We start from the raw sequence: 15,333 nt of genomic DNA, 5'->3' as shown, positions 1-15,333 counted from the left end.
GTCTAACTACGGTTGCAGACACTCAGGCAACTTGCTCTCGAATGTGCACGGGCCATCCCATAGAACAGCCGCTAATGAGGCATCTATGTGTATTCTGTCTATGATTCAGAATGGAAACCACTGACAACACCCTATCATCAAGACAGGTAAGCACCAATCATGTTCTCTAGAAAATTTGACAGTCTTTTATTATTATAGGTCTATGTGTAGTTTGTGTAGTAAACCTCAAATTTGATTAACAATGGATAAAACATATGATCATACAATTTCCCTTATAGTAAAAGGGAATAGAGCATATATTGGATAAACTGTGTACAGTAACTCCTTACATATACACTACTTGTTTAAAGGCCAGTTAGATTTTTTGAAATTGTCAGTAATGACGTTTTGTTTTTACAAATGAATTCCATTTCAAATAAATTCTGTTCTTTTGAACTTTGTATCCTGAAAAAAAGTTTCATGGTGTACACAAAAATATTAAGCAGCACAATTATTTTCAACACTCATTATAATAAGAAATGTTTCTTGAGCAGCAAATCAGCACATTAGAATGATTTCTGAAGGATCATGTGACACTGAAGACTGGAGTAATAATGCTGAAAATTCAGCGTCAAATTTTTTAATTTTTTTTTATAACATAAAACGGTTATATGTCACAATGTTATTTTTTTTTTTACTATTTTTGATCAAATTAATGCAGCCTTGGTGATCAAATCCTACCGACCCCAAACTATATGCTATATGGACTTTTACCAATAATCCTGCAATCGCTTAATCTAATGAATGGTGCGGGTTATTTGTAGCAGAGGTAACGGTATCTTCTCTCCCCCGTGTGGAAAGCTCAGGCAAGCTCTTAGAAGCGGAGTAGAGCAGTTCACATCAGCTCACAAGAGCAATTTGGCCACTTTCACACCCCTTAATAACCCAGTTACTCCATCAGCACCTTCAGCATGTCTGATTATCAGTGCCCTGTCAGACCTGCAGATGCGCTTTTACGCGCGACTCCGGAGCAGTGCTTGTGTTCTGTGCATATAATCTGTAGAATGAATGTTGATTTAATTTGCGAAGACTGTCACTATCTTAGCTGTTACAGGCACTTTACGAGCAGATAGACATGCTTTGGACTTTGCGCGGAAGTTTTCTGTGCAGCTCCAAGATTGTGCGCAATGCAATTAAAGAGAAGAGAAACAATATCTTATTTATGTCCCAAGTAATATGTTCAGACTACCGGTAGCTTAATCGGTGATTCAAAATCCAGTTTGCACTAAGATTAAGAGCGCAGAACATCTCTGTTCCTCTTCAGTCAGCAGGATGGATCAGATTCGTTTTGGGTGGGCACTCTCTGCCCCTCCTCTGGAAACTGACGAAATCATGGGTGGACATGGAATTTGAACTTGCTGCCGGCTCATGTCTCCAGTCTTTTCGTGGGCATCAGGGGAAGAAAGAGCACTGACTTCTGCGGCTCGGTGGTGGAGCATCAGATACATTTGGACTGCATTTGGAGAATCAGGAATAGCTAGTCAATATTGTCTACTTGGTAAAATAAGTAAGTATTGTTATTATTACTATTATTAACAATCTTGATACTTGATGAATATTACTGCACATTAACAAGTAGCCTAATTGCTTTAGTTAAATGTCAGTTCAATCGCATTTTAATTTGACCATGTTCTCCTCTGCTCTGCTATTAGAGCACATTTGCCTCAGTGCATCTCTTTGTTTCTCAGTTGACTGTCTGTCACCCTGAAGCTTTGTTCGCGCTTGGCATCATCTCAGTGGAGGTCCACTTATCATTATCTCATCATTATCATTTTAATGCCTGTTCTGCTTTAATGTGGATAGCTGAGTGTGATATCAGCGGTGCTGGGGTTTAGATAAGCTTTGGATTGCTTTCAGATAAGCTTTTGGGTTTGATTTGGTCTGATTTTAATTGATCTGTCTTCATTACGCATAGATTGGCTTTAGATTTAGCGCGCGCTCAGATTTCCACGGCGATGTTAATTGTTAGAGAGCGCTGCGTAAAGATGCTTTATATGTCGCTCTCTAGTGTTTGAGTGTCTACTATATAGGGCGTGTGTGAGACAGTTTGACTGTCATGGGTTTTGGACACCACAGCTGTCACAGGATGATCCGTATATTTCTGAGGTGAAGTAGGACAATTAAGATGGAACATATGCCTACAAGCTTTTTAACCGCTAACTATGAATGATGCTTTCATAAACTCGTTCTTTGTTTGACTGCAAAGCTATTTATTGAATTGATAAATGAGACAAGAAAGCAAACAGAGAGTGGGTGTTTAAAGACCTATTGGACCTGGAACAAAGACATAGACAGACATGAAACAGAAACAGTCTGACAATCAGCCCACGTTAGAAGTAGCTAATCTGTTGCTGCAAATACAAAAGTAGAATGACTTTTACGAAATGAAAAGCTTGCTTTATTTCCAGATTTGAGATGTTATTGGACGTTAAGCACATCCTCTGGTTGGTCTGTGCCTGCAGCGCTGTAACCCACGATGGTGAGTTTATGAGTGTGTGTGTGTGTGTGTGTGTGTGTGGCATTTTTACTTCTTCCACATTATTATAAATGTTTCCTTTTTACATTCACTTCGACTCTCCAAACCTTTAAAATAGATAAATGATGCACTAATATTAAAATTTGTGACATTACTGATTAGCCAATAATCATTTTAATGTAATGGCTGATATCAATAAATGGGAAATATAAAAAATTGATGCTAGTTTGTATAAAAACAACAACAACTTTTTAATCTTTCAAATAAAACTAATTTATTAAATTATTAAAATTAAATTATTTTAAATAAAATATTTATTTTATTTATAATAATAATTATATTTACATTTAATTATTAATATGTATATTCATATTTAATTATAATAAGTATATTATATATTTAATAAATAATATAAATATTTTTCATATTCTAATAATACATATTTTAATCAAATATTCACTTATATTAATATAATTATAATATATAATAAAGAAATATTAATTTAGAGATTTGTTAAAGATTATACTTAGTTAGTGCTATTAAAATATTATCGTTTTTAAAGATTGATGTTAAGTGAGTGTTAGATGACAATAAAGGACACTTAAATTAAAATTAGGAGAAATTAACCAATGGGATATAGCCTACTAAAAATCTGAAATATTGGCTAGTGACAGTTATGATGATGTATCATGCATCCCTAGAAATCATTGTAAACATATTTTACATTTCTCAACACTTCCTGTGTGTTAAACGACTACTTCCTGTCTGCTGCAGTGTTATTGTAGTATGATTGATACTCTATTATTATTTTTGTTAATATTTTGAATTAGATTTTATTTTATTATATATTTATTATATTATAGGCAATATGTCTATATAGTTTTCATAAAGCTTTAGTTTATTTAGTTTCATTTACAATATTATTTCAACTTAAACTAAACAAAACTGAAAAATGGGTTTTTATATTTTTATTTCAGTTGATAACCCTGGTCTGCTATATGATGCTATGAAAGATGAACAACAGCATTTTTGGTTTATGAAACCATTCCATTGATTAATGACTCGAATGCTTCTTTTAATCCCATGATTAATGTGAAAATATCGAGTCTATCTGGAAACAGAATGTTTGAGTTTGGTGTCAAAGTGTGTGTTAGTAAAAGCTTCTAGAAGATGCTATGATGTGTCTGCTCCTGGGTTCCTCTCCTCCATCTGCTTCTTGTTTCCCAGACTCGGCCCGTAGGATGAAGGTGGAGAGGAGTCCTCCGGTCCGAGGGTCTCTGGCGGAGCAGGTGGTCTTGCCCTGCCATTTCTCCATCCTCCCCCCCCCGACTGGCACCTCCAGCACACCCACCGCTGCTGCTGCGGCCCCGGTCTCCAGCGTCAACCCGGACCATCTGCGCATCAAGTGGACTAAACTCGAGGGCGATGAGGAGAGGATAGTGATGGTGGCCCAGAACGGGTTCATCAAGATCGGCCAGGGGTTTAAAGACAGGGTGTCTGTGCCCAGCCTCCCCGAAAAGCAGGGCAACGCGTCTCTGACCGTGACGAGGCTCAGGGCCAGTGATGCGGGCGTCTACCGCTGTGAGGTGATGCACGGCATTGAAGACACTCAAGATACAGTCTCCCTGGACGTCACTGGTCAGTGATTCCTATATGCTAATTTTGAAAGTAATGCATGTTCCTGGTCAAATTTCAATCGTATAATTGCTAATGACTTCCTTTTTTCGTTTGACGTCACCAAGACCCGTTCACACCAAAGACGATAATGATAAAGATATAGTTCTAGAAATCGTTGTAAATTGAGTGGTGCAGGAATGACGTCAGAGCCCGGAAGTCTAATTCGTCGCGTGTTCCTTCAAGAATTTCCTATTTTTCAATTTGTGGGAAATAAAGCCTGTGGTAAACATAACTTGAGTTACATAGCGCAAAACATAACACACTCACACCCCAAACTGTCTTATATACTTACTTATTAAAGCTACACTGTGTAGGATTTTCTCCCGTCTAGCGGTGAAATTGTTTATGACTACCAACTGAATATTACTTTCTAGCCCCTCCCATTCCGAGGGCGTTTTAACTCCTACGGTGGCCGTATTATTTCAAATCTGCCGGCAGTCGCGAGTAATCTCCCTCTCGCATTCCTCACGGTGCCACTGAGTTTAAAAACACGAAAGGCGAAGCTTGAATTTCCAGGTATGTCCCTCTTTGGCACATGTATTTTCAAGATGGAGGCGCAACATGGCTGCCGCCATTCGAGCAACTCGCTCGTATGTATTCTAAATGGCAGATTCTACGCTTACGAGAATACTTGATTAGTTGGTAGAAGTAACTACATGTTAAGGAGCACATATCATTTTGAAAGAACAAAGTGTTTTTTGCTAAGAATCAACTTAAAAAAATTACACAGTGTAGCTTTAACTCTTTCCACGCCAGCCCGCGCCAGCATTTTTGATTATCTTCACAATATGAACATGCAATATATCAAAAGAAAGAACAGAGCCTCTGCTATTAATCAACAACAGCAAAACGTTTTTTTTCTAGCTTAATGCATTCTTTTTTTTTATCAACACTTGAATGTGCTTAAGTTTCATTAAAAAAGCAAAAAGCTGAGAAAATCAAGTTTTTGTCCGTACGTACGTCTGGATGGGATTCAACGATGATCAAAACATAGATTGAGTAAATCGAGTCCATCAACACCCCCGAAGCTTCACAGTTCTACAGCTCGTCCTGGGTCGACATTTCATCCAGTAACATTAGGCAGTATTGATTTATATGCTGTTTAATGTTAATGATCGCGTTATTTTACATTTGCATATGCTTGCATATGATATCGATTGTTTCTGCTTCTTTTTCGCCTGTGTTTACTCTTTCAGAAGATCTTTTATAGCGCCACAAACCGCATAACAGTGAAAACACGGAGGCCGGAAGATTCCGTCAATGGCGGGGAAAGAGTTAAAAACATACATTTTCAAAATGAACGCAACCGCTTCAAAAAATTGAGTATTCGCTATGGGTGTGTGTAATTCACGTTGTAGAACAAAACGTCAAACTATCGTCAAGGTATGTTTACCACAGACTTTGTTTTACACATAAATTGAAAAATTGCAAAACTCCATTATAAAACCCCATAGGAAATTCTCGAAGGAACCAAACGGCAAATTAGACTTCCGGGTTCTGAGTCCACACCACAACTATAACGATATCGACACAGAGGAACGATTTCGTTAAAAATCACTTTCAGCAAAAATGGTGTTTCTTTAGCTTCCTCCATCTTGCGCGGTTTCCATTGGCAAACCCGTTCAGCAATGGCTCTCAGATGTGCTGCGCTTTTTTACTCTTGTAAGCACATGTGATGATGTAATTATTCATCGAAAGCCAAAATGGAACAGCGTTCCTGTCAGGAGACAAGGGCGGAACGATTATTTTGCTTTAGAGTCTGGAAAAATCACTTTCAGAGTCTGGTTTTACCTCGAATCTTGACAAGGCCCTATTGTGTTTCTAAATAATATAAATGAAGGGTGAACGATTTGTGTTTTAACCAACGCAAGGAAATGTTGTTTATTCTTTTTTGGGGGTTTGCTGAATGACTGCATTATGAGCAAATGTCTGAAAAATCATCCAGAAAATAGTTAAAGCTAAAAAGGGTCCTAACTGTTGTAAAATGAGACCTTGGTTAAGATGATGTAAATCTGAATCACTTTGCTTTGTAGATGGAGTCAGATATTAAAGGTGCAGTAAGCGATTTCTGAGAAACAACTGGTGCATCAGACAGCTAGCGCAAGTATAGACAAGTATAAACAATGACAATAGCGTACAACAGCATATCTTGGATCTGTGAAACATTGCAAAACCAATGTTACTCGCGTATCGAGCAGAAACAAAGCATCCTCTGCGTCCGTTTTCAGGCCTTCCTGCTCAGGTCTCTCCAGCATTGGAAAGCTTTTTCTAATATTAACGTGGGTTCTAAAGCTCTTGTCTGATTGAAAAGTTGTTCCTCTTTATCTCAGTTATCTCTCTTTCTACAGTCTTTCTACAAATATCCCGCTTGCTCACTCTCTCTCCGCCCCTTATTGCTGATTGGCTCTATGGTGCTCTGTGGATTGGTCCGATCCACTTTGTTTTTTCTCCTATTCACCTAAAAACACAATGTTTTTCTTTTTCAGCACACACAACAAACATCTAGCAAATATTCACAGAATTGTTTGTTTAGGGGTTGATTTAAATTTCTCAGAAATCACTTACTGGACCTTTAAATGAATATCCTGGTTTCAATTCAAGCCAAATCGACAGAATCTGTAACATGCTCTTTTTTCCTTCAAATCAGTTCATTCATTCCCTGGGAAACAAACCTATGACCTTAGCATTGCTAGAGCCATGCTACTCTTTTAAAGTGTATGAAAATATACACTGTATATCCAACAATTAAAGGGATAGTTCACCCAAAAATGTGTTCCGAAGATGAACGAAAGTCTTTGGAATGACATGAGGGTGAGTAATTAATGACAGAATTGTCATTTTTGGGTGAACTATCCCTTTAAACATTATACATGCAATAACCTAACCTGGAACATTCCTTTAACAGAAGACGTGAAAGAAACCATGCTAAAGATTTTCTTAGGTGACAAACAACACTTTATTTGTTTACCGCATTACGATGCCCAGTTGTGTGCAGTAAAACATGAGCACATCTGGCTCACGTGAGGCGGTGGTATTGGAGGGTTTGTAGGCCCGTAGAGAACTGTGTGCCTTCCTGCCAAATACACTCAATGCCCTCCATTTAGGCCCGCGCTGCGCTGATTGCCACTCAAAGGTAGCGCTTGCCCAAAAAAAGCCAACACTGCCATCCCTCTGAGGAGAGCGCATTCAGAACCTGGCCTGCTCAGCCAGTAGTTTTGCTATTGTACCCAAAAAAGACTAGAAAAGCCCATATAAGGACAAATTACAGAGTCCGACTGCATGGCCTGTTCTGAGAGCCTGATTAGTAGTGTTCTCTAAAGCAATATCACTAGTTTTTGCTTAGATGTGCAGAAGTATTAAACCTGAAACTCAAGCATGTTTGTGCTAAACTAAACTCAAATTGTGTGGTTTGTCTAGAGAACAGATCCCAGTGATTTAGGAACCAAAAGTCTTCTTTTATTTATATATTTATTTATTTGCATGCCACAGCTGTTAAGACAATTTGGACAGTAAAACCCTCTTTTGGAAAAGTTGCATCCATAAATTCATTCACTTTCTAAGTCTAAGTGAAAAATAGTGAACAAATCCCTGTGATTAAGAATAAGAAGTCTTTATATATGATATAGTATAATAATAAAGGCACGTTTACACCAAGGATTATAAGTTCGAAAAAAATCGTTCTAAATATAAAAGAATAGCAGAATCAACACCACAACTATGACGATAACACAGAGAAACAATATCGTTGTAATCACTTTCAGAACGACTTTTTTCCGCCGATGAACCATAAAAACATTAACAGCCAATCAGAATCCATCCTGCTTTAAAGAGCTCGAACGGCAGACGACAAAACTGCAGCGCATGCTTATAACAAACAGAAAGATATTGTGTGTTGGCATGGATGCTAATATAATGTTATCATTATAGTTATCTTTATAGTTATCGTTCTTGGTGTGAACGGCCCTTAAGTGTTTTTTATTTAATTTTATTTAATTTGCAAGTTTTAGCTGTTGGACAATTTTATTTATACACATTCATATACATCTTTAGTCATTGTGTTGCATCATGCACTGTTCACAGTAACATATAGTGAGGGATGGTTTTGATGCTTTGGTGCTGTGTAATGCTGTGATTACTATTCAGATCATGTTCAGTATTTGACACGGCAGGTTCCTGAATAGCTGAACAATAAAAGGATTCTTGATTTTGGCCAGACAACTGCTTGTTGTTGTGGCTGAAACCTCCAGGGTTCAGTACAAAGGCGGCCAATTTCTCAGAAAAGCAGCCCATTTGATCACTTTTGTTTTTAGATGAAGTCAAATATGCATAACGCTGACCGTGTGACTGGAAATAAATTAATTGTTTTGAAAATATAACACTACTGTTCAAAATTTGATAGATAAACGTACCGACCCAAACTTTTGAATAGTAGAACTTTTGCCTGTCTATTAAACCTTTGACAAAATCACAGCAGAATATTCAGATCTGCATTGGCGCTGCCGCTGATACAGAGAGAGGAGTTGTCATGTGTAGGTATGCAACAGCTACACAAACAGTCCTTTCAACCACACAGTATCATCATTTCTGTGTCACAAATGTTCAAATTATCACAGAAGAACTGGGATAAAAGTTTATAGTTCGGATATAAACACTGATGTCTTAGGAAGCGATCAAAACAATTAAACTTGCCGCTTCAAATAACGATTGCATCGATTACATTGTTACGCCAGTAGGTGGCGACAAGTGACTGTTTAAAAATGTATTTGCCATTGAATCATTCATTTAGGAGATTTATAAAAAAATGCCGATTCATCCAGTAATAAAACAAGTGAAGTATTTATGAATGAGTCATTGAATCATTCATACAATACGATTTTTTTTGTAATTATTCATTCAAATTATTTAAACACTTTTAAATAAACAGTAACAATTAACATTTCATCAGAACCTCCAGTAAGTTAAATGTTACTTTGTTTAGTTGTCCGTTCAGAATCGTCGTAGAATCACAATCTTTATTTGAAACAAAAGAAATGATGTTTCTCAATTTATGCCGAATCATGCAGCTCTACTAGTTTAGATGGTGTTCTTGTCATAGATACACAAATACATTAGTGTATCACAAAAAAAAAAAAAATCCAAAATACAATATTGCTATATATTAAAGCTACACTGTGTAATTTTTTAAGTTGATTCTTAGCAAAAAACATTTTGTTCTTTCAAAATGATATGTGCTCATTAATGTGTAATTACTTCTACCAACTAATCAAGTATTTTCGTAAGCGTAGAATCTGCCAATTAGAATACAATACATACATACTCGAATGGCAGCAGCCATGTTGCGCCTCCATCTTGAAAATACATTAGCCAAAGAGGGACATACCTGGAAATTCAAGCTTCGCGTTTCGCGTTTTTACACTCAGTGGCACCATGACGAATGCGAGTGGGAGATTACTCGCGACTGCCGGCAGATTTGAATTAATACGGCCACCGTAGGAGTTAAAACACCCTCGGAATGGGAGGAGCTAGAAAGTAATATTCAGTTGGTAGTCATAAACAATTTCACCACTAGACGGGAGAAAATCCTACACAGTGTAGCTTTAAATTTGATCAAATAAGTTTTGTTCTTGCTTTTGGTTCATGAACTTGATTTATGTTTTTTCATAGGTGTTGTGTTTCATTACCGCGCCAACAGCAGTCGCTACAGTTTAGATTTCGAACACGCCAAGCAGGCCTGCACTGATGTGGATGCATCCATCGCCACCGCTGAGCAGCTTTATTCAGCCTACGAGGACGGATTCGACCAGTGCGACGCCGGGTGGCTGGCGGACCAAACCGTCAGGTGATTTCTATACCTCCACACTATGAAATCATGTTATCTACATTTGAATATTGCTGATACAACAACCACATCTGGGCTTGTTCTCCACAGATACCCGATAACAAAGCCACGGGAAGGTTGCCATGGTGATATGATACTAAAGCCAGGAGTCAGAACATACGGATTCAGAAATTCCTCTGAAATGTATGATGTGTACTGCTACGTTGGAAAACTTCAGGGTAAGTTTAGAAATCAGACTCATGCTGCGTTCACGTCTTGTCGGAATTACTATAATTATGAGATGATAGTATGGAGATTTTGCTCAATTCTACTCTTCTGTTCACATGCTCAAACTCAGAAATTACCTGTTTCTATGGCAACGCTAATAACACCTAAATGTTTGTTTTTTTCTCCATTGCAGTAATGATAATTTTGAAGGGAAAATGTCTGATTGGGTGGAAAATGTAATTTTGAAAAAAATCCTAATTATCCACAAATATTACATTTTAGTTTTTAAAAATATTTTTTTCAATCAATAGAAATAGATATACAAATACAGTATCCATGTGCGGCTTTAATGGTAATGACAGCAAAACATTTAATCACATCTTTAATTTACTTCAATATTCTTTTGCAAAAGAAAAATACTAAGAAGAAAAAAAAACTAAAACTTAGTTGATGAACTTTACGGACACATGTTATCCCAAAAATTTCTGAAATAAAAATATAACAAATATTACCATGTACAAATTCTTATATTATTTTATCTAAATAATATCACTATTTAATCTTTTTTTCTTTAAATAAATGTTCATTGAATATAATTAGAATTTCATATAACTAGAATTTAGAGAGCAAATGTCTCAATTTGAAGGGAAAAAATCTTAATGGTCCAAATATTTAATTTAATTTAATATACATAAGTTACATTTCCATTCCTTAGCAGTGCATTGTAGGGTTGCCTTATTTGTTAAAGGAATAGTTCACCCAAAAAAATTTAATTATCCCATAATTCGTAGGTGTATATGACTTTCTTCTTTCAGCCGAACACAATTGGAGTTATATTAAATAATAGCCTGGCTCTTCCTAGCTTTTCAATGGCATGGAATAGTGTCCGAGTTTTTGAAGCATCCATCCATCATAAAAGTAATCCATACGACTGGGTTAATAAATGCCTTCTGAAGTGAAGTGATGTGTTTTTGTAAGAAAAACATACATTTTTAAAACTTTATAAACTATAATCACTGGCTTCCGACAACGGCCGTACGCACGTTCACAAGAGAGTCGAGTTCCGGCGGAATAAGAGAAGAGGAGCTCCGTCATATACGTCGGGTCATAGGTCACCCTTCTGCCGGATCTCGACTCTCTTGCGAACGCGCATACGTTGCTGGAAGCAAGTGATTATAGTTTATAAAGTATTAACCCATCGCTTCACCTCAGAAGGCATTTATTAACCCACTGGAGTCGGATAGATTACTTTTATGATGGATGGATGCGCTTTTTGGAGCTTCAAAAACTCGGGCACTATTCAATGCCATTGAAAAGCTGTGAAGAACCAGGATATTTTTTAATATAACTCCGATTGTGTTCGGCTAAAAGAAGAAAAACATATACAGCCACGAATTATGGGATAATTTTCATTTATGGGTGAACTATTGCTATGGTTGCTATGAACTATGGGTGAACATCCAGTGGTGCCTTAGATTTTGGCCAAATTGATCTTAATTTTGCTGTATTTGGGTCAGCATTTGTGTCGGCTGTATGTCTATGATGCCTAATGCTGTCTAGATAGGCAGCTTACTAGACTTTGAAACAGAGGCTGTGTAATATGTATAAAGTGAATGTGTTATTGTGTGTGTCTGAACTCAGGTGAGGTGTTCTTCTCTGCTGTGGGTGCTGAGATGACCCTGGATGAGGCCAGGTCGGCGTGTGAAAGACAGGACTCAGTTTTAGCATCTCCAGGTCACCTGCATGCAGCCTGGAGAGACGGCTTGGACCGCTGCGACTTCGGCTGGCTGTCTGACGGCAGCGCCCGCTACCCCATCTCGGTACCCAGAACTCAGTGCGGCAAAGGACAGCTGGGCGTGAGGACTATGTACCGCTACCGCAACCAGACGGGATTTCCTTTACCGAGCGAGAAGCTAGGAGCGTTCTGTTTCAAAGGTAGGTCTTCATGAAATGCTCGACGAATGCTAACATTTATTGAGTGAATCTCACGGAAACATGCCATCCTGAAAAAAAAGACGAAGAAATAACTCATTTACATTTGTTTAATATTGCAAATTTTTTTTATAAACACGTTGACCAAAACTCTTTACATGGTAACAAAATATCAGCAACATTTATTAAACAAACAGTTATCTTAAAATGATATTTATTTTACATAATAATAAATTCCAATAATATAAAATATAGAAAAAAGGGCATTTTCTTTATGAATAATGTAATTTATATTCACACACACGTGTGTGGGTGTAATACATTTAAATTATGTTTTCATAAATAAAAATAAGCCTCTTTTTAGTACCATTATGCAACAAATACACTGCCTGGTCCAAAAAAAAGTTATAAATCATTATTTCAGTGATTATTATGTTTCTATCATGTTTTATGTTTGGCAACTGTTCGTCTAACCCTAATTGATGGAGTGTGTGGCTTTTCATTTCTTAAACAACCATGTATGAGACACATCATGGCCATATTCCAGGATGACAATGTCAAGATTCATCAGGCTCAGATTGTGAAAGAATGGTTGTGAGGATCATGAAGAATCATTTACACACATGAATAGAAGATCTTGACCAAAAATGCACCTCTTCTTGGAAATAAATGTTGTAATGTTATTTCCATCAATAGGTGCATCATTTTTTGGTCAAGATCTTGTATTGACAATGCAAGAGTCACGCACTCTGTAAAGTCTACTCCAGCATATACATATACAGTACACACACACGACACAACTATTGTTTTGATAGGGAGGCGTCTGTTTTGCTGTGATATCATAACAGCTGTGACTCTGAGCCGACCTTTCTCTCTCTCTCTCTGCTAGCTGGGTGGAAGCAGAATAATTTGTTCTCTCCAGGGCGGCCTCACATTTCATCTGTTAAACGTCTGTCCTAACCCTAGCTCAAATATGTGCCTTAAAACGGCAAACTAACTGACCTGTTTTCAGGTCAGTTCCGCTGCCCAGAATGTCTCTGACCTTTGAACCCTGTAACTGTCCTGCTGGGGGGTTGTTTAAACTCTCTGTCTGTACAACCTCAGTCGTCACTCGAGAGGGAAAATGGAAACAGGCCACACAAAATCAGAGCTTAACATGCATTTAATCCAATTTTACATCGGGTATCTACTTTTCACCCCCTACCTCCAGGGATTTTGTGGCTTTCCTTTTAGCTGTGGTTTGTTTCATGTAACCAGTCTTGAAGCACTCCTCTTAAATGGGCTTCTACCGCAGAGTACCGCAAAACAAACAAAAGAACTCTGGGTAGGCCGGGAAAGAGCATGGAGGGCAAGAGCGCCCCACTATAATATATAAACAAACGCTAGTGGGGGGGATGTGGTTTCCTCCTGTGCTGTTTCAAGATCACTGCTGTTTTATAAAGGAAAAAGATGCCTGATGCTTTAGAGGCGCTGCACAGAAAAGAGGACACGTCCCTAACGTCTAACAGCTGGCTGTGTGTCCACACACTGAGACTGAGACAAAGAAGCAGTGAGATGTTGTACTGTCGAAGCCTTGTCATGAGCAAAAGTAGGTGGCTTCACCCAAAAATGAATTTTTGTCATCATTCTATCATTTACTCCCCCTCATGTTTTAGAATCCTGATTAACATCGTTTTTCATAAGTATTCAGGTATTTTATATTCTCTCTGGCCTGGTTGTGACGTGTGTGTGTAGGCTTAAGATGAAGACTGACAGATGAAGGGTCTGAAGTAGGAGAGATGGGTGTGGGCCTTTGTCCATACACAACACTGCATAACTTCAGCATTATGCTGCTGATATAAAATCAGACTCAAAACAACATAGATTATTAAACGCAGTAATGCTGAAAGAAGAACAGTTGGTGGTGATTACTATTGAAAACAAGTGTTTTATCTCATAAGTCAGAACATATTGGTAGTAAAATGCCTCTGAGAACATGCAATAAATATAAATCAGTGTAGGCGTCATATACATTTGCAAATATGGGATAGATGTTTGTTCAATAAGTTGTACTGTCTTAAAGTCAGTTCAACATATTGAAATTATAAGATTTTTTTAATGGTTTGAAATAAGTTACTTATTCTCACCAATGCTTCATTTGATCAATAATATTGTGAAATTATTACAATTTCAAATAACTATTTTAATATCTATTCAAATGTAATTTATTCCTGTGACTTATTCCTCAATGTCTTCAATGTCACACAATCTCACATTCTCAAATCACGCTGGATAACATGGATTGTTGGGTTTTGTTCATGCTCAAATGCTACTGTGATTAATGCAAAAGGAGACACACTACAATGTAGGAAAATCGAGGCATTTTCACTTGTACTTTCAGACTTTTGGACCCCCTCTGTATTCCCCTGTATACTGCCAGATGGGCGACTGCAACACATGTTGTCATGAATGGGTTTGCCTCGCTGTTTAAACCTCTAGCTAAGCATGGACATTTTTACAGTCTGAGTAAAACAACTTTGGAGGCCTGCCAACATGTCTTGAGCACACAGTTATATGTGTATGAACAGACTTGGAGTGAACATTATAGTGTAGTTAACTTGGCCACATTTACCTTTTTTTATATAGGTCTGTGACAGTGTGTCAGAGTTAGCATGCACGTAGAGAGCAGTGGTACGGTTTGATGAATCTATTGTGAGAAACGAAACCACTTTGGCACTTATATTATAAAGCATTCCAACTGCAGTTATTCAAGACTATTTACCTACGGGTCAGAGTCAAAATAAGTGGTTAGGCAAAATGCAACCTAGCCAAAAACATTCTGGAAAGGAAGCTAGAATTTCAAAATAAATATAAACTGTCAAATTCTACCCTGTCATAGCAAGTAATTTTCCCAAAATAACTCTTTACCAGCCAAAAAATCCTTTCATGCTTAGATGATTCTGCTGTTGTTGCTGTTTTTAGAAATGTTTAAAAATATCTTGACAGTGATTGTGCATACTTGGTTAGTGTCAATAGATTGATTTAATATGTATAGACAAATATACTGTAAAAAATCCATTCGTAGGTTGCCACTGTGGCACTTTCAACATTTCTCTGTTTGTTTGGGCAGTCTTAGTTGTCAGTTGTTGTCAATAAATGGCGTGAATATGGGACTAGCTAAACA

At 37.4% G+C, this 15,333-nt stretch overlaps 1 protein-coding gene across 1 annotated transcript in view; it reads left to right on the top strand.

The window, feature by feature from the left end:
• The first annotated feature begins 1,244 nt into the window (after positions 1-1,244).
• The window catches only part of vcanb (versican b), a 30,942-nt gene continuing 16,853 nt past the window's right edge, over positions 1,245-15,333 (top strand). The window contains exons 1-6 of the mRNA XM_084401147.1: positions 1,245-1,546; positions 2,448-2,518; positions 3,743-4,153; positions 9,857-10,031; positions 10,122-10,249; positions 11,880-12,173. Coding sequence (XP_084257273.1) covers positions 2,455-2,518; positions 3,743-4,153; positions 9,857-10,031; positions 10,122-10,249; positions 11,880-12,173 — 1,072 coding nt within the window. The 5' untranslated portion in view covers positions 1,245-1,546; positions 2,448-2,454. The remainder of the gene's footprint in view (positions 1,547-2,447; positions 2,519-3,742; positions 4,154-9,856; positions 10,032-10,121; positions 10,250-11,879; positions 12,174-15,333) is intronic.

This window comes from Rutilus rutilus (assembly GCF_951802725.1).
Source record: "Rutilus rutilus genome assembly, chromosome: 25".
Classification (NCBI taxonomy): Eukaryota; Metazoa; Chordata; class Actinopteri; order Cypriniformes; family Leuciscidae; genus Rutilus; species Rutilus rutilus.
This window is presented reverse-complemented; position numbering and strand designations above follow the sequence as displayed.